This window comes from Tachysurus fulvidraco, chromosome 11, assembly GCF_022655615.1.
Source record: "Tachysurus fulvidraco isolate hzauxx_2018 chromosome 11, HZAU_PFXX_2.0, whole genome shotgun sequence".
NCBI classification, from domain to species: Eukaryota; Metazoa; Chordata; class Actinopteri; order Siluriformes; family Bagridae; genus Tachysurus; species Tachysurus fulvidraco.
The window spans coordinates 9637888-9657957 of record NC_062528.1 but is presented as its reverse complement, the minus strand read 5'-3'; the positions used below and the strand labels follow the sequence as shown (position 1 = coordinate 9657957).

Genomic DNA, 20070 nt, shown 5'->3' with positions numbered 1-20070 from the left:
CCCTGGCGAAACCTCAGCAGATTATAAAACCATCTAATTATAAAGCCTACACGTTATTTCAGTTCCCTTGATTTATACAATATGTGCCCATACTAGACTACAATATCATGTCAGATCTGGATTCCCATAACCCCACCTCATGAGAATGTTTGGTCTAGCCGTTCAAATATATGTGTTAATTCATGTTACTGGTCTCGTGTAATAACAGTGAAAGTATAACGAAAGAGTGAGAGGCTGCTGAGTGCGCGCGACTGTTCCCTCCCCAAACCTGCGCGCGCGTCTGCCATCTCCACGCAGTCGACACACACTTTAACGCCAAACGCAACAAAATGAAACCTGGAAAATATGAAATATGCAAACATAGATGAGATTCGTCATTTTTATTTTCTTTTGCATCATTTCTACCTCTCGTAACCGACAGTGTAACCGCAGGAGTGACGTGTGACCTTTAGCCGTTAGTGGGCGTTCAGGGGTTCTGTAAGTTTCTCGTGCAGTGGGAGCTGATCACAGAACAGTGTGGATCTCTCTTTCTCTTTCTCTGTGTATGTAAGGCGCAACGGACAGCACGGCTGTTCTTCCCCTTTCCTGCGCCAGTGTTACGCACAGATCCCCACTAATGCGCGCTGACTGGGAACGTTATTCACGTGGAAAAGCTTTTCCAGCGACGGACACATCACAACTGGACACAGCGTGACTCTGAAGCCTTTAATGACTCCGATTTGCACACCTGTGAAGGTAAGATAACAGCTCGTGTCAGTTAAATACTCAACATAAGAAGCAACAATCCCTGGATTCTAACGGCACACCTTTTTTGTCTAAGTTAAAGCTTTTTAAATATGTCGTGTTAGGGCTGAGTGCTTGATAAAATGGATCTATAACTGTACTAAACTGAACCGGTTCACATCCTCCGAATCAAAATCCTAAGAATCGACTCTCCAGTCAATGTGATACAACCCTTTACTAAAATAATGGTGAAAACGATGCATAAGAACAATAGAGTTCTAAAGTTCTGTCAGTAACTTTAAGACAATAACCTCTGCTCTTCACTCACTGATCTATCTATATGTGTGCCATACATCAATAGCAGGTAGTACATAGTAACTTTACTACAATAACCTACTAAACTGTATGTCAAGTTATAAAGCAGCTTGTTGTAACTGATATACTTTAACTGTTTGTCACTAACTGTTGCAACAAAAAAAACCTCATGAATCTTTGTTTTATAGACCATCTATAAGCATTTATTTACATAAATTTCCAAACACATTCCCATCCCTCTTATCTATTAGCCTAGTTGTAGTTTAGACTCACTGAAACATTTCTCTTGATCAGCTGACTTTTTTTATTTTTTTTTTATTTTTTTAGCATCTACAATCTGGTCTGTTCAGTGCTTAATGGCACGCTCTTTATTCAGACATTTATGTGATTCTGGAATAAATTGCTTTATTAACTGTCATGCCAGGGACGAGAGACATCAAAGTCACTTTGGTTTTAGTGCTCAATTGCTTTCACATGCCAGGAATTGGCCCTGGTTTGTACCAGAAAAAAGGCATTAATCATAATTACAAACCTGAAAACACAATAGAACGTTATGCATTGTTATTTACATTATTTTCTGCATATGTTTTGCAAATGCAGATGCCAAATGCTGAATCTTTAACCCCAGACATACACTGAGCACACCAGGCACCACAGAAAGGAAGAATTCTGATCACATATGGATTGGTTTATTAAAATGCATTTTTTTGTCAAAAGAAATGCTTGCTCCATATGCACCTGTGTTAAAACTTAGCAGCACACAGTGTGGATTGTCTGCCAAATGCTGTCTCTTGGAAAAGCACCCAACTTCTGGTTATTTTCTGTGTAAACATACTGTGGACCTGTTGGATACATATATGTAGAACTTGGCAAAACATGACAGTCACGGATTCTGGCTATGCACTTCTGCTAATATCCCTGTCATAGCAAAACATGGAAATATTTCCCCTGAAAGAAATTCCTGTCTTTTCCCAGCTACTTGTTTATCTTGAATGTTGTTGTGCATCACAGGGAAAATATATTTTGTAGATAGCAACCCTGAGAGTCTTGAGGAGAAATGATGAAGTTTCACCAACTGGATTCACAAAGAGGAATGGGAAAGTGAAAAGTGAACTAAAAGATGTTAAGTTTATGTTTAGGGCCTTGAATAGGAAAGTTACACGTTTACTTTGAAAGCACTCATCCTTCACACCTCTGCTGTAGAGAGACTTTTATAAGTAGCTTGAGCCTTGCGTTTTTTTTCTTTTCAGGAAAGCAACGCCCATCCTCATGAGCATGTAAATGGAATAACCTGAATCTTCATTTCCTTTTTTTTTTCTTTCTTCTAAACCTCAACAAGAAGAATGATGATGATCTTCCCAGTTCTCTGCACAGTATCCCATAACATGACTGCAGATTATATACATCTGTAGTGCATCCTGTTCTGTTTGTGTCAGGAGGATGATATTTTATTAACACTCTGGCAGTTTTCTAATCCAAGTCTCTTCTCAAGTGGCATTTGTAAAATTTTGCCAAGAAGTGGAACAGGCTCAGGCTTTTAAAGACATATTTTCAAACAAAAGCCAAAAAATCTTCAAATATTGCAGTAAAACAGTTGCAGCCCATTTGTTATTCTTAATGTTCTTTTAATATAATAGTCCCACTCTTTATGATCATCCTGACCATAGATTTTGTCTGCAGACATCTAGCAGTGCATTTTATCTTGAACCAGAGTAACAGTGTTAAAAGTCAAGGTTAATATATAGATATGGTTGATGGCCATGTGAGTGTTGTGATGGAGACATTTTAAAACATCCGTATCAGGCAGCTCTTCATTTTCTTCTGCTTTATCCCATCTTCTACAAGCCAAAAAACATAGTTTTACACTCATCTCTCTATTGTGGCAGCATTTCCAGCTCAGGGATATATTGGCTGCCCATGGAGGAGATAGAAGTTGGCTTTAGTTGAAAAGGGGACTAAGTCTGGAAGAAAGCAGTGGCGCTACAGCTGCATTTACAATTCTGAACGCTAGGTGGTTCATGAAGGCTGTCCGGTGCCAGCTGATGTAGAAAAAACACTAGCTGCCTCTTTAAACTGTTAGTGTCTTCTATGAATCTTCCAGCCCACCTCCCTGTTCGGACTTATCAGACTTCTGGATGGATAGCTCCGTCTCAGAAATCTGACTTCTTTTCAGCACATCTCCCTGTGTCTTCCCCTTGCATAAATCATTATCTTCTTTATAGTCTATTCCTTTTTAATTATCATCCATGGCTTACTTTTTTTAAAGACGTGCATTTTTCAGGCGCCACTCACAAATTCTTTTATCTTTTTTTAATATAGATGCCAATTAAATTCCACCCACCCATGATTAAGTTATGAGAGTGATAACTAATCTGTCACTTTTGATTTGATATACAGACACTTAGGACTTAACTTACTCAATTCTGGCATGGCTTTCCAGCTATAATTAGTCACATGCAGAGACACAAAGGGATTTTCCCTTGTAAGAGATACTCAAGCTGACAGCATTCACTTTCCAGACTTTTTTCTTCTGGGTTTTTTTTTGTTTTTTGTTTTTTTTTACAATCTCATTCTTTACAACAGCCGATGACACTTTTATAGTGCCTTGGAAATGTCTGGATGTTGCAGCTCTCCCGGTCAAACGCCTTCCCTTAACTGGATGCTTTCTAGGGTAACAACTACACTTATGTGAAATTATGATGCCTCACAGACAGCCGGAACGAGTCAGGTACAGATTTTTGGCCTGAGCTGCTTATCATTATGTCATTAGGAGACTTCTTTCTGCCATGTCTCGGGCTGCTTGCAGGAATGCCTCGGTCTTATAATCCATAACTATAACCAATTGTGTTATTTCCTCAGTAGGTGCTTTTGCGTGTATTTTCATATGCAACTGATTACTAACCCACACAGCTGTTGTGCTCCTTGAGGGAGTTGCCAAGTGTGGTCCAATCTTTCACAACTTCAGAATGTCTGATTTCGAGCATGCCAAGTGCATGAAATATGTACACAGCATTAGTTCGTGGAAATGTTTTGTACACATAATTCACATAACATATGGGTCGGAGAAGATTACGCAGAGAAGATAATTGAACCAGAAATCTTAGATAGGTAGATGGATGTGCCATCTCCTAATACAATTGTACAGTTCACATCTGTTGTAAGTTAGATTAAGTATTTACAAGACCAAATAGTATCCGTTTAAGATATTTAAGACATTAATGATGAAGGCAGAACAGTTACGATACCACTTGTTTCTTGTAACACAACAAGCTTTAGAGAATGTTTTTTATGGACCGTTTGAACATGGACGACAATCAAACAAACATTCTAGTTCCTCTTCACACTGGTATTTGACAACCAAATATGCAATGGTTTGTCTACCCTTTACTGCCCTGTTTGCTGCCTAAGTATGGGCATCTGCTTCAACCAAACATTTCTCATTGTTGCTGCCCAGGCTACAAGAGAGGGCCTTTGTTTTTGGTATGAATGAGGAGGAGACTGAAGAGTTCCATGCCACGGGCCGATGAATAGTAGCACAGGGGGGTCGTGTCAACTGGGAAATGTGAAGGTCAGCTAGAAAAGAAACAATGACGTCTCCTCTTTGTCTGAATGTGGACAATGCCACAGGCAGGCTGGTGCTGATGTCTCTCCTCTGAAGTGTCTTCACTGTTTATTTTTGTGTTTAGGTACATAGGGTGGCCTTCCTTAGTGAGCAGGTCAATTACTGAACATCAAAGAATAACCTTGTGCTTTCACACACAGTCACACAAACAAATACAATGCCCACAGTGTGGCTCTATTGTTTGTAGGAATGCTAGTGTGTTAGTGCTGGCCGCAAAGCATTTGGTATCTTTTGTACAGTTTTCTGGCCACAAGTTTCAGAACCTTGAAATCTGCAGTCTGATTGGCTCTTTGTACTTTTGTGTATATGCACATTTGTCTTTCAGTTTCCAGGAAAAGAAACTTTTGAACACTGTGGCCCAATGAACAACAATGAGCTGTGGTATGTTCTGAAGTGATTATTACTATTACCTAACTGCCCCTGAAGAGTACCCCCTTATTAGTGACAAAGTAATGGGCATTTGTAAAGTCAATCACAGCTGTAGACAGTGTTTGGTTGCCTCAAAATCACTAAACAAGAATAAGCAGCTCAATATAATATGGATGTTACAGAATAGGAATACATTTACTTTTGTATAGGTGCATGTGAGATATACAGTAGCGCGTGCAGGACAAAAAAACACCATATTTATTAACATTCATTCATTCATTCATTCATTCATTCATTCATTCATTCATTCATTCATTCATTCATTTATTCATCTTTAGTACAGTAACTACATGACATGGCTAGTATAAATTAGGTTGCAAGTTTGTTTATTTCTTGAGTTATGGCCAATTATGAGCTTGAGTGAAGTACTGTAGCTGAGGTTGAGGAACCATTCTGGAGGTATCGTGTTATGGTTCATGTCTGATTAATAAGAATCAAACAAAAACTTTCAGGTTTATGCCTCGCCTACTTCACTTTTAAATACAGATATTTGGAGCATATAACATATACAGATACAGATTTTATTGTAATTACATTCCTACCTGACATAAAACATAACACATGCTGTTTTATTCAGTTTAGTTATATTTTATGTTCAAATATGGGACGCTTTGCTCTTGAACCTGACACGCCTTTATAGGTAAACTATATGGCCATTGCAGAGTCCATTGGCTGTGCCTGTTTTAGACGGCTCTAAATAGTAATTGCTTTTCATCAAAACATTATGAAACAGCTCTACAAGTGACTGCTGTGTCCAGACCCCCTGTTGGAGTTCCCTGCATTGGATTTCATCATTTGAGAATGGACAATGGAAAGTTCAAAGCCTGATAAAGTTATTAAGTTAACCATTATTTAAGTTTAAGAATTAAATAATGTTGTTTGAACCAGTTAATGGTGAAAAGGAAGTATCTTTCTGAAGGGCTATGAGAAAGGGTCTGCCATGTCAATCAGGCTGGCTCTTTCTGTTCTTGGCCACATTTATTAACAAAACATACCAGAATTTCTAGCGAATGCTGGAGACCTGGCTTGTGAAACTAGTACATGTGGGAAATGCTTTTACAAGCACTCAGTTCCCAGTGTAAAACTTAAATGCTGATAATGACTAACATGAGCAATATGGTTTATGTTGTTTTTTTTTAATCTATGATGGAGGATGTTTGAATCGTTTGCATTACACTCTAATGACATCACTATTTTTACGATTGAAAAATGTGCTATGTAGGCGAGACATACTGCCTACTCATGATATTTGACATGTCTACACATGGTTCTGCTAAGAGACAGCTGAGACACACCATATTAGGTTGTAATGCATGAACTTAGTCATTTCTATGTAATAGAACTCAATCCCAGATCACTCTCACACATAAGGCTTTTAAACCTGGACTTCTTTAGTGTCTAAACAATTATTCACACAAAGAAAAAAAACTCCCTTCCTCACAGACACATGCACATACACACAGCTGTCCAGCTGTGCTGCCATATGTCAGCAGGAGTGTGTATCTTTCTGTCTGTTACTGTCAGGGGCAGGGTTTGAAGAGCATGCAGATGCACCTGAAAGCATGCCATGAGGGGCCGAGTGTTACATGTGAAATTATAGGGTGTAAAAATCTTCCTGTCATGCATTTTTCATCCTGACAGCATTTTGCCTGAGGAGCATGTTAGACCACTCTGAGCAAGCACTTTGACACATAGCTCTACATTAAGAGGCACAGAGTAGTGTGTAAGCATCACTCTAACATCTGGGTCAGTTAACCAGATGTTGGCCCATTTCTACTCGGCCTTAAAATACCCACAGCTCCCAGAGGAGGCACTTACCCTCTATTAGAACCTTTACAATGGTAAAGGGGGAAAAACAGAGTTACTTCGTGCTGCAACTCTGTTTCTGGAATTTAACAAACAAGCTCTGGAGCCTAAATAGAATACATGGGGTCTAACCGCGGAGCCTTGTAGTGCTCTGAGGCCTTTATACTTGCAGTTACAGGAAGTGAGATGCCTTTTAATTAAGCAACACTGGAAACTAAAAGACCCAGGGCACTGTCCTGAAAAACACAGGAAAGGACAAAACAGGGCATTGTTCCAAAGTAATTTGGAAATTGCAATGTTTGCTAAAGTTTTAAACAGCAAAAATATGAATGCAAGCAGCATGGCCTCAATAGCAGGAGTTATTACCGCCACTAGCACAGACTCTCTTGGGTATATGGACCGTGAGATTATACACACCTCTTTAATGACATACATAAATCAATGACCAGGAAAAGACAGTGTTAATCTTTGGTTATAAAGCAAAATGCCAGCAAGAAGTGCAAACTTCTGACCTTGTTTGAATTATGGAGATCTGCTCGAAAGCTCTATTTAGGTAACATTGTGAAGTTGAACCCCCTGCTGGGACAAAGGGTAAGAAGGGGCGTGAAGGCCAAGTGCAGGTGTCACATGAGAGACAGTATAGGTATCACCATAAATAAACAGATTTCTTCAACACAGCGACAGAGCTGTGTTGTTATTTCCTTTCACTATAATGCCAGTTCCTGTTGAACTTACAGTAAAATGTTCATCACATTGCACGAGCAAGACAAGAGAACATTCTTGTGTCCACGCCAACTATTACATATGTTCGACTTTCTCCTCTTCTGAAGGAGATAGAAGTTCAGAAAGGCAAAGTAATTCTCTGCTATTCTCTCCCACCCCCTGTTTCCCAAACAACTTCTATTGGATTTCAGCTCTTTAATTGCTTTGGCTCACAATGTAGGTATTTTTCCCCCAGTGATTTTTTTTTTTTTTTTTTTTGTCAAAAGCCTTCCTCTTTGAGTGAAAGAAACGGAAAGCATTGCACTACTGATAAAGAGGGTGGGTTTGCCTTTTGCTTTTCTCAGTTTATAGTGAAGTATAACACAAAGAAAAGCATATTCTAAGCTAATCAGTTAAAGCTACTATGTTCATTACGGGTCAGTTTGTCAGGTTTGATTACAAAAACAAACTGGAACAAAGAGCAATTGTAAACAACACAATCCAATATTTCAGTTGGCCTTCGTGGTAAGAAATACCTGTCAGTTCTGTACCACTTCTAAGCATTCATTTCGAATATGTTTTTGACATGCAGCACACTGGGGTCTTTTCAACAGTTTCAGTGGTCAGAAGCAGAAGCATTAATTTACTGACTGGAAGAATTGCTTTCAGCTTAACCTGCTGAATAAAAAGCATGCATAACTAGTCTTATTTGGTTTCAATGTGTCGCATTTTGAAATAACTTGTGTTTTGCAGGTTTATACTTCCTGTTCCATATTCACACCATGCCTGAGGGGGCGGGTCGCGACAGCCAGAAGAAGCTGAGTAACCAAGGTCTGTAGCAACAAGATACGGCTGTCAATTTAATCTGAAATGATTAGCTAATTTGACATTGTGCTTATTGTTTTGAAGCTTTGATTTAAAACTACACCTTCAGTAATAGTAGGTTGTGTTTTCCTGATCTCCATCATGGTTATAACGTAAAATAAAACAAAACAAAAAACAGCATGTCCTGGATATGCTTTATGGTCTCTTGGAAGACTTTGGACCCAGCATTTTAAGCCACTGCTTCATAGATGAAAGTTACATACAGTAACATGATAAGAAAGCTCACAACTGAACAGAATTTATCTGAAAAAAATGAATTATTTTTCAGTGGAAATGAACACCCAAAAATGTGAATGTGCATGATAAGAAACCACCCTGAATTGCTAGAAGGTTGACTTGAAGATGTCCATATTTTTAGATTGTAGCCTCCTCCTAGATTACAAATACATTTAGCTTATATAATTAAATATTCTGACAATTACCATTGTTTAGGATTGCTCATTTCCATTTGATGCATGGGCAAGGCTCTGACTGAAGGTTCAAAGGAAGCACGTTTTTCACACTTTGCATCACAGGAGATATATTTGTGCTTGTTATAACATTGTCTTATTTTATATAACCAACAGAAAGTCCAACCCTTAGTTTTTCTTCATTTACTGGAAAGTACCCAGTCATCGTGTGTGTTCTGCAGAGGTGGTTTAGAAAATATAGTAACAAGACACCAGTTTATTCTAAGCTGACAGCAACATGACTATTTGCTAAGTTATCCACAAATATTATTGTTGCACATTGAATAACGCTGGCTGCTTCACATTACTTATTGGTAAGATTTCAATTGTTCGGGTTGTTGTTAGAACTTCTGACTGGAGATGTGCATTAAACACTTTTAGAGTAAAGCACACAATCACAGGTTTTGACCACATCCTCATAGGCAGGTGCACAGTGTCTCATTTCTGCATCTTTGCAAAATCTGAACGAAGGAAGTAGCAGAAAACATTTCATGTCAGAAAACGGGGCTCAATATAAAGTTAATCTTGATTGTGAGTCCTTATAGATATACTGTAAGCTATTACTTACTTATAAACTTAATAGAAATAGTAATAAATAAATTAATAAAATGTAGATGCAAACTTTAGGGAAGTACGAAAAATGCTTAAATGCCTGCCTTCTAACTTGAAGTAGAAAAAACATATGTCTGGTGTCATTGACCACAGAAGTTTGTATTAAATACATTTATCAGCATTTAAGGAAATGCAACATGCTGTAGAGTTGTTTTCCGATTCTGCAAGACAACATGCAAATGTGTTAGACAGGAAGAAATGGGTGTGGACGTGACATATAAGTCTCTAGCTGTCAGTGATCTCAGTTTAACGGTTTTTCCTGGGCAGGGGCTTTTAAACAGACAGTTAACTGACATGAGGGCAAGATTTCACTACCGGACAAAGAAATTGTAATTTGAGAATGAGGCTAGTCTACCCTGGATTAGTGCTTTACTTCCTCGGCTTAACAAGTTTACTGGACTTAAAAAGGTTTTGAATGATTATTGTAAATCTAGATAGCTAATCAATTGTGATGATCATTGTTAGCCTTCTCTGTATATAATCTGTGGCTCTGCACATCAAGTATCAGGTACAGTAGGTTCTCTTGTTTCATTCTGAGTTCTCAGTAAAGTTGCTATATAATCCCCGAATCTAAAATCGGTTTTTAATGCCCATCACTGAAGTGGTTAGATTTGAGATGACTGGTATAATTGTGAAAGACGTATTTATAAATTATGGTCATGCTTCAAAAATGGTTTTATGCTTGGTTAGAACTGTCTTAAAAGTAGCTATGTAGTCACATTTAATGAAAGCAGTAGAAGTAAGGTCACATGGGCATAATAAATTTTGAAGTCCAATTTAATATATATTTTCATGTTGCAGTGTTCTGAACAAAGCTATAGGCAAGAATATCTATAGTGCGGGAATGCTTGGAAGCTGCCCAATTTAAAAAATTTCGATGAAAATTTTACAGCAAATTTGTGTCCTTGTTGATGACATCCAGTTTCCATATTATTAAATATAATTATAAAGCATAACTCTCTCTCTCTCTCCCTCTCTCTCTCTCTCGCCCTCTCTCTTTGCCTTCTTTTTATTAAAGCTAAGATAAATTCCTAAAGAGCCACATCAAATCCTTTGCCTGCAAGACTAAATAATGGTTTAGTTTGTGTGTGTTTCTGTTCCAGATGATGCATCCGCTTTACATTATCACACGTCATGCACTTGTCAAATAGAATTTATGTTAAGCTTTGAAACAGTTTGGCCCTGCATTCTTTTTTCACTCAGTATAAAAAATCTTGGAACTGGCTTACTGGTGTACTCATTTGACCTTGATGTGACCATCAGATGAAGTGACCAGTCTAGCTAGCAGTGATCTATGCTTAGCAGTGGAAGGCATTACTCACTTTTTTGCCTTATTTTCTCCCATTTGTTGTTAATCTCCCCACATTTATTCATTTCAAGCTGCTGCCATATTGTTATTCATTTTGGAAAACAGCCAGAAAAAGATAAATCCTGGCTTTCTGGCTTTTTATTTGGAAGATTAAATCATATTCGGACAAAGGATATAGACAAAGTGCTTTCAAAACATGGGACCAGGGAAGTCTTTGCAAGAGGTTTTAATGATTAGTTAGATGACTGGTAGAAAGGCTTGGCTGTCAAGCAAGAACGGTTTCTCACTGTGGGGTAACAGGAAATGGAGAACTGTACTGCTCAGTTGGCTTCTGTTCCATAATCGGGCCACCATTGTAGAGGCCATGGGTGTGCATTCTCCTTATAAACAATACCCATCGTTTGTTCTACAGTGGCATGTTTTTCTCTCTGATTGCCAGACTGTGTTATCTTTTATAAATTGATTACAGAATTCATTCTGTTTGAGTAAATCATGTGTTTACATGTTTGGTCATTCAAGATATTGCGGGCAGGAAGTTGTGATTACTGCTTTCTGTCTTTTCAGGTTGTGGTTGTAGCCTTTTGGTGCAAATTGCGTAATTAACAAACATACACTATTGCTCAGTTACGTTTTCAAGAACGAGTAGGTTTTTAAAAAAGTGTTTGTAAAGTGTTGAAAAAACTACACGCTAAGCACTTTTACGAGGACCAAGGAAAAAGAGAAAGTACAAGTACTATTGCTAGCAGTCTGACTCAAGTTTCTTTCACTCTTTTTTTGTGTCTCATATTGTGTATTCACTTTTCTCCTCAACTCTGCGGGTGTGTAGCTGCTAAGCGGCCTTCCTCTGTGTCTTCTCTGAGTGGTATCGTGAGCCGGATGGCCTCGTCTGGTGGCACCTCTCGTGGGAGCTGCACCTCCGTCAACACTGTCTGTTCTGACAGTGACCGGGGAGCGAGTCTTAGCTCATCCACCTCCTCCGCCTCACTGCAAGATGGCCACTCATCCTCATCCTCATCTTCACTGCCCTGTGGAGCTGTTCCAGCCTACCCATCACTGCCCCAGCGCAATGGCTCTGACATCAGCCTGGACCTCATGCCGCTGTCAGGCTCAGCCTCCTCCTCATCCGCAACCATGCCGAAACTTTCACGCTTGCAGCGGGTGTTGCTGGAGATCGTTGAGACGGAGCAGGCCTATGTGAGGGATCTAAAAAGCATAGTAGAGGTATGAGTTCTAATTCACACTATTATCACACACACTATTTTCTTTCCATTCTTTTAAGTGCATCATAACTATGAGGCATATGTAATCATTCAGACAAAACCAGGCTCTCTCAGTCGATCTGTTTATCTTCTTAAACCCTTTCATTTTTCAAGTTGTACATGCCTGAGGCATTGTTAATGAGTTAAAGGAATCCAGACTAATACAAAAGGCCTTTATCTTTACATTAATGCTATCATATTTTCTTCAGATGTAATATGAACTAGTTGTGTAGGAGATAGAAGAGAAAAGTTGGACTTTTCGCAGTGCCAGCAGCTATTTCCTCGTGACCACCTTCAGATGCCACAGCACTATTTATCACACTCTCAGGTGGAGTGGTGTAGACCATGGCAATGGATAAAAGCAACAGTAAATTTAATCTGTACTTCAAAGCACATGGCAGTGTTTCCCATTTGGGTCAGTCGGTTAAGGACAGTGAAGAGGTTGTCGTTCATAGCTTGCTCACACGCACATACAAACACCAAACTGATGGTGATGAATTGTACAACAGACTCTTTTGTAGAAACTTTCAGCACAATGGTCATATAGTACATGGAGTTCAGTCTCTGACCTTGGGAGAAGGTTGAACAGAGAGTGGTGAAAGCACTGTTCTAAAATAATTCTTTGAGGTAGGGGCAATACTTAGTGTTACATTCATGTATAGGTGCATAACATGGCTTCTATATGCATATTTCCTTTATTTGGTGCTATAAATGTGCACATTTTCAAAAACATTGGCACATGCATGTGGAGCAGTACGAGCATAAGAGCATGAGCACCATGTCATATGAGATGTCACTTTTAATTTCTCATTGGGGTTGAGAAAAATGTTGTTGCTAGCGTATGTGTAACCTGAAATATATCATGTTTGTGCAGCCGTTACTGTTTCCACCATTTTCTCCTGCTACTTTACTTTATCTCCGGTCATCTTCACTGCACAGCTCAGACATGCCTCTTATGGAGAGAGATTTAAAATTTTCTGATGTACAAAAAGTATGCATGCATTTTGCTGAAATGTACTTAGCACACATGAACTGGAACCCTTTGTCTTAGAGTTATGTCTGTCTCACTATGCCATTACTGTCTACAGTGTGCATTCAAAGAGACAAAGCAGTTGTGTCAATAGACCTAATCACTTATGGGGTTTTTGAAGTTTAAAAATAAGTGATAAAAAGAGAAGTTACACAAGTGTGGCCTCTTCAGTGAAGTAGACCATACATTATTTGCTGAAAGAGTTGTCTAGTGGAGGAGTACTGCAATTTTATCAGTCTGCAGCCTCAAAATGGGGTGTGATTGTAAGATGATGTCAGAGTGCTTACTCTGGGATTTGCACATATCACGTCTCAGGCTCTGGCTGAGCTTCCATTAGCAGGAGTTGTCTGGTTTTAATAGAAAGTAACTGTGCAACGATGTCTAACTTGCTTGAAAGAAAGGGCAACATTTCCTGCCCTCATATGTGTATTGTGATTCATACATAGACTTTTTATTTGTTTGTGAGTCATTTAGTACTTATCTGCATGAGTGTATATGTTTGATTTAAAGGACTTTTGGGGTAAAAGTCTAAGTGAAACCCCCTTTTTCCTTTTTCTAGGACAGGAAACAGGGGGGTGGGGGTCTTGGCTGTATCCCCCTTTCTGGAGCACAAGCAAAGGGGCCCACTCACTAGAGAGGGACACATTTCTCCAATCTCTGACCTACTTTCTAAGACAAAGGAGAATATGTGCCGCTTCTGTAACTCTCAGCTTATACTATATCTCCATCCATTCCTTTGTCTGTCTTTTAAAGAAAACATCCTTCTGCAGTTTCTTTACCTCATTCCTTATTCTGTCACTCTGTGGTTTACTCTCCTAATCTGATACTCAGGTTTTGATCTTCTGTTTTACACTTTTCCCTATCCCACTGTCATATCCCTTCACTCATTACCCCCTTCATCCCCTTCTCCCCCTCAAGCTCCTGGGCAGCACAGCATCTGGGGAGTTTTGTCCGGCCAGTGAAAGACTGTAAATCAGCATAATAACGGTGGCCCATACCGGCATTTGCCTTTAAGACTTGATGAATGTGTCAGACTCCTCATTTTCCACCCTGTTCTGACCTACCACATCCTGTTTGCCTTCCCAGACACCCTAGTGGCTCTGGAAGCAAACAAAGGGCAAGTAAGAGCTCCTAGTTTTCACACTGTAGGAATGTAGCAGATTTTAAAGACAGCGAGAGGAGGGGACCAGTGTGCTTTGCTCTGCCACTATGTCTTGCATGCCTCATAATGTTTGTTTGTTTAGAGCTATTTATTTTTCCAGACCAGTCTGGAGCACTTTGGTACTTTCTTTGGTGTTTTGCCTGCTGGCTGACTATAGTGACTTTTCACATGGCAGATTCAGAAAAAATGGCACCCTAATTTTTTTTATGTGTCACATGTTTGTTTGCACTAAAATGCTGGACAATTAAAGAGTTTGAGGCCAAGCAATGAATACTAATAATTGCGAAAGATGTGCCTGACTAGCAAAGGACAAGATTAGCCTAGCCTGGCACCAGACGAAAAACATGCCCTTAAAGGTATAATTAGACTGAAAATGATATTGTCTAACACTAGTATTTATAAATGGTACTGATTTGACTGCAACATGTGTTTTCCACATCAAGTTGATAAAGTAAATGGATCAGATTATAACTGAACATTTCTCCATGCACATGCTCATTTTTGTGTGTTTCCGGCTCTCAAACCATCTGACTCATCTCATCAGCTCTCCTGATGAGAGTAAAATTGTGTATTAGAGCAAAGGAAATGAAAACAGTCCAGAGGGGATTCAATACCAGGTTTGAAAATTCTGGTGTATGAGAAAAAAATCATGAACCTATTAGTCTCAAATAATTAGTTCATATTTTTAGCCCATTTTTCATAATTTCCTTACCAAATCGGGGGGCACGGTGGCTTAGTGGTTAGCACATTTGCCTCACACCTCCTGGGTTGGGAGTGTGTGTGGAGTTTGCATGTTCTCCCCGTGCCTCGGGGGTTTCTTCCGGGTACTCAGGTTTCCTCCCCCGGTCCAAAGACATGCATGGTAGGTTGATTGGCATCTCTGGAAAATGGTCCGTAGTGTGTGAGTGTGTGAGTGAATGTGTGTGTGCCCTGCGATGGGTTGGCACTGCGTCCAGGGTGTCCCCGATAACACCTGAGAGGCTCCCCGTGACCCGAGAAGTTTGGTTAAGCGGTAGAAAATGAATGAATGAATGAATGCTTACCAAATCTACAATTTACCAATCTTTTATCTTCAGTAACCACATTACACTGGCCAATTTAACGGTGTATCTGGAGCCTATTATAGGAACGAGGGGTGTTAGGTGGGAATACATCCTGAACAGAACACCAGCCTATAAAAGACCACCATAGACACACACACCATCTGACCTAAGAGCAATTTAGCTTACATCTATGTGCAATATTTTTTGTCATGTGAGAGGAAACCATGGCACCACACAAACACAAGGAGAATATACGAAATTTCACACAGATAGTCAGGGATACTTGAGCTATGAGGTGGTAGCACTACCCTCTGTACTACTGCGCCACTGAGTCTCCAAGACTTTCTAATCTTAATTAGTAAAGCTGCCTTCATTTTATTGTGTGCTCTGGCCAGTATAAAATTTGGAAAGGCCAAAGGAAATTGTTACGATTGTGCATGGGTTACCATTTGCTATTTGGAGTTCTTGAATTAATAAACTTGTCTATGTTTGGATAATGTGGGCCGTTTTAGCTGATCACCTTGGTTTATAGTGAGGCCTAATGGCATTGGAAAGCTCCTGCTTTCCTGATTTGCTCAGTTGCATCTGCATGTCAGTGATTACTGAGAAGAGTCATTTTCTCACAAGACCAATTGATGGCGTTATTTCCCAGCTTAACAGCACAAGAGTGTAGAAAGATAAGATAATAACAGGGAGGGTCTTTTACCATTTGCATTTTAAAATTTTCTTTACGCATTTAGATGGTTAAAGTAGCTTAATGTCACCCCTTCCACTCATTAAAAAGCCTTCATGGAAACTGTAGCAATGATTAGTGTTGTTAGGTTGCTCAGAGGTGAGAGGACCTGCTGTGGATGGATTAGTTGTGGAGATACCCTTCCATGTGCATGTGTAACTGATTTATGACTAATTGCTTATAATGGAAATAAGATAAATGGAAGTGAATTATAGTAATTACAGCTAAATAAAATGTCATATAGCTCATGAGCTTTTGATAAACTATTGCCAGAGTGCTGGAAACACTTTATCTACAGCTGAACCAATGCCTCAAGGTTTCAGTGCATTCTTTCTTTCTGCTTTGTCTCTCTCAGGACTATCTGGGGTGTATCATTGACTGTGGAGACCTGCCTCTTAAACCAGAGGAGGTCAGCACACTATTCTGCAACATAGAGGACATCTATGAGTTCAACAGGTGAGTGTTGCACTGCTCTGCTTTCTTTCACATTCTCTGCCCCACTTCTTTTTTCTTTCCCTGTCTGCCCCTCTGTGCTTTGCAGTCTTGTCTGGGTCAGAAGCAGTTTGGACGCTGCTGCTTGGGTGGTTCTTCTATCTGTATAATGTGACTCACACAAAGTTTGGCCCAGACTGTAGACAATTGCAATGAAAAAAGACAAGGTCCAGGCTGCAGCCAAGAGGAACGCTGTTTTGTTTTTGAGCCTCTCCAGAAGACTCTCACTCTCAGCCTTGATTGCTATCCTGCACTACACTTAACCAACCCTGGTTAGGCCTTTTTTTTTTCAAGCACAAAAAGCATATAGTTCATCACATCCTGGGTTCATACAGGAAGCAACAAAGTACATTACAGCTAAGGGTAAATTTTTATTCCTTGTTACAAAAAAATAAATAAATATTAGACAAAAGCTCTCATATTTCTACCATTGCTTTTCTTGAATGACCCAGTTGTGTAGCATCAAAAAGAAAAGATTGCTGCTCAAGTATGGCAAATATGGAGTAATACATGCTTTTTAAAAATGGCTAGAAAGTGATGGTAAGAAATGATGACATGCCAGCTGAGAAAATCAGCAGATTTTTTTCCCGATGCTGCATTTTTTTTTATGAAAACAGAACAACACTGCAGAGTAAAAACAGAAAAACATTCCACTTTTTAATCAGAGAACAGCATGTAGAAAAAATGATTGAACTTTCAGGTTCTGTGTTCATTTTGCCATGCACTATTGTGGACTTTACATGGTGAAACGTTTAGAAATTAGTCAAAATATACATACATTTGTTTAAAAGTTCATTCATTTCATATTTTACAGTGTACCAAAAACCCATTAAGCCAAAAAGCTGTTTCTTTGTTTTCCCATTGTTCCTATTTGAAATGAAAAATGAATGGACAGAACATACACTGACTATATTTTCTGCATGATATTTTTATGTCTCTCTGTCTCCCTTATGGACATTGCAGAAGAGGTAATGGTAGTTTATCTTTATCATTAATCATTGTAAGTTTTTTCTGTTATTCTGTGCTATTATTTGAAGATAAAGTGTAGTTATTTTAGTCGAATCCTTCAGTATAAACTCTGCTGATCAGCTGTTTCCTTGCACCACTCACCAGCAGTCACATGTGATTGAAATTTTTAGGATACTTGTAATGCCTTTCGAAGAAGCATCCTCATGCTTCTTACTTTTCATCACCCCAGGACCTCTCCTGCTGAGGGCGGTGTTTTCACATTTCACTCTCTCATATCCACTCCAGGCCTTTCTCATTACAGGACCTCCTCTGACATTACTAAATGATGAAATCTAAAATGACGTCTTTTCAGCAGCCCCCATGGGAAATCTGCTGTGCTATGTGGTAACAGAAAATCTTACAAAAAGCCCTGGGTGTATTTGTGGCTTATTGTATAGTAATGTCTATAAAAATATATGGTATCAGAGCCAAGATTTTGTTCCCGCCTCAGGCACTTTTTGCCGCTTCTCTGAAAATTGATTTGCGTGTAAAGGAATGAGAGTTAATCATAGTTCTGCTGTAGCATAGACTTGTTCCTCATTCTTCCCCATAACTGTTTCGAGTGCAAGACAGACCTTGTTTTTTTCCCACAGTTTATACTTTATTTCTTCTGTTCCTCTTTATCATTAATTTCATCTCATTTCTAGGAAATGAGGTCCCTGTTTTTACTCGCACTGCACTTGTATCTTTTTCTTGGCACCAGTCAGTGTATACAGATGTCGTGTCACCTGTAGTCAAAGCAGCCAGGCACTGAGGTAGTGTTCTATGCCTCTGTAGAAAGTACTCTCCATATGGCCTGTCAGAGAATGAAGTCACAGACAGTCTGCTGTCTCTTCCCACACTCATCATCAACTTAATTCTATACTGAAAATAAAGCACTTTTCTCGGTTATATTCTTTGTTTCTGCAACATATATGGAACATATTCATCAGACAATATTGTTGGTGCACTGCTAATTGTTTGATACACCACACAATGAATGAAGTGTTGAAAGTTTTAATCCTGTGGATTGTTGACCATGATGTTATCTGTCTGATCCCAGGCTCTTCAATATGTGTTTGTAGAGGTGATAAGCAGGGTTTAATCTCCAACTCCATGCCATATTAAAATGCAGCATTTATGTGGGCTTTTTTCTTATCTTACATATGTTAAACTTAACCCATCTCTTGTATAAGCCTAACTGCAGTGATTTTTTTATAATCATAGGTTTGTTTGATAAGTATCTACTTTCTAACAAGTAAATGAATGAATCATATCAGTAAGTTTATATATGCAAAGTCTGTGTGACTAAAAAAATATATGTGGTCCACCAGGGACTAAAAAGAGGCCTAAGATAGGCACACATAACACAGGCCTGCTTCAAAAGCATATTTCTCACCCTTAGGGTCAGAAGGGGGCATTTATTTGAACCACTAAGACAGATTCCTCAAATAAGTGAAATCTAGACCTCTGTCTGACCTCCATCTCCTGTGTTCCTTATTAGGGTTCTTGCTCTGCTTTGATATCATGCCCAACGTGGCACATTTCCCAAGTTTGAGGAAGGACCTCTGTTAAGCAGAATCATTTGCTAAAGACAGACATGGATGGATTTCCCAGAACCCTTCTACACCAATATTGCTTTATATGATTTTGCAGAAACAAAGAGGTGTAAATGTGGTGTTACGTAACTGTAGAAGTGTTGTTTTAAATGCTGGATGGTTTGAACACTTTTCTATGCATAGGAAAACATTTCAACACTAGGATACAATAGTTTTTAGGATTAAATGTAGTGACTGGATTATAAAATGTTAGAGGTTTATGTGAAACAGTGGCATGTAAATGTGATTCATTGTTTACAATATAAGTCAAAGCACCACTTCTTAGTAAGCTGTTTTTGGCCACGTTTAGTGACAAAAAGTATGACAGTCTAGCAAAGTCTGGAGACTAACTCATAAGGCTAAGTGTCGCTTAAAGAGAAATGATCACTCCAAACCAAGAAATAGACCAGAAGTAAGTGCCTCTGGGTGGAATCATGTCTGCAGTGCAACTTAAGGTTTGACAGTTTATTAAAATATATGAGCACAATGAAAAATACTTAAAATGTACATACCACACTAACTGCATTAGCAGACAAATACTGAGAGTGAAAACGAAGCCAGTGTGAATAGTGTGAAATAAGACAGATGACAGTAGGTTGAGTAAAGGGATAAAATATGAGACCAAGTACGTCTTAAAAACAATATAAAGTGAGGTTAAGGTTGGGATGGAAGGAATGAAAAAAGACAAGGAAGGGAGTTTTTGAATTAAAGGCCCCTTGCAGGTAACTCCCTTTCCTGATCCTGGTTAAAACTATAGGTGGTAGAAAGAGGGATTATCAGCGTCTTTTTTTCCAGCACTGTCAATGTTAAATTCCCACATTCACTTCTTTTTCACCACTTAATGTTTCCATAACAGCACTTTTGGAACACTTGCTTTCTAAAAACCATGATTCATTATACTGTATGCTATATTA

At 39.0% G+C, this 20070-nt stretch overlaps 1 protein-coding gene across 3 annotated transcripts in view; it reads left to right on the top strand.

Moving 5' to 3' along the window:
• Positions 1 to 316: 316 nt before the first annotated feature.
• The window catches only part of plekhg2 (pleckstrin homology domain containing, family G (with RhoGef domain) member 2), a 37132-nt gene continuing 17378 nt past the window's right edge, over positions 317 to 20070 (top strand). The window contains exons 1-4 of one of the 3 annotated variants that reach the window (XM_027175219.2): positions 317 to 735; positions 8351 to 8428; positions 11679 to 12073; positions 16435 to 16535. In XM_027175219.2, coding sequence (XP_027031020.2) covers positions 8380 to 8428; positions 11679 to 12073; positions 16435 to 16535 — 545 coding nt within the window. In that variant the 5' untranslated portion in view covers positions 317 to 735; positions 8351 to 8379. Of the gene's footprint in view, positions 736 to 8350; positions 8429 to 9793; positions 10052 to 11678; positions 12074 to 16434; positions 16536 to 20070 lie in introns of those variants that run through there. The other 2 variants (XM_027175221.2, XM_027175222.2) reach the window with 2 other exon arrangements.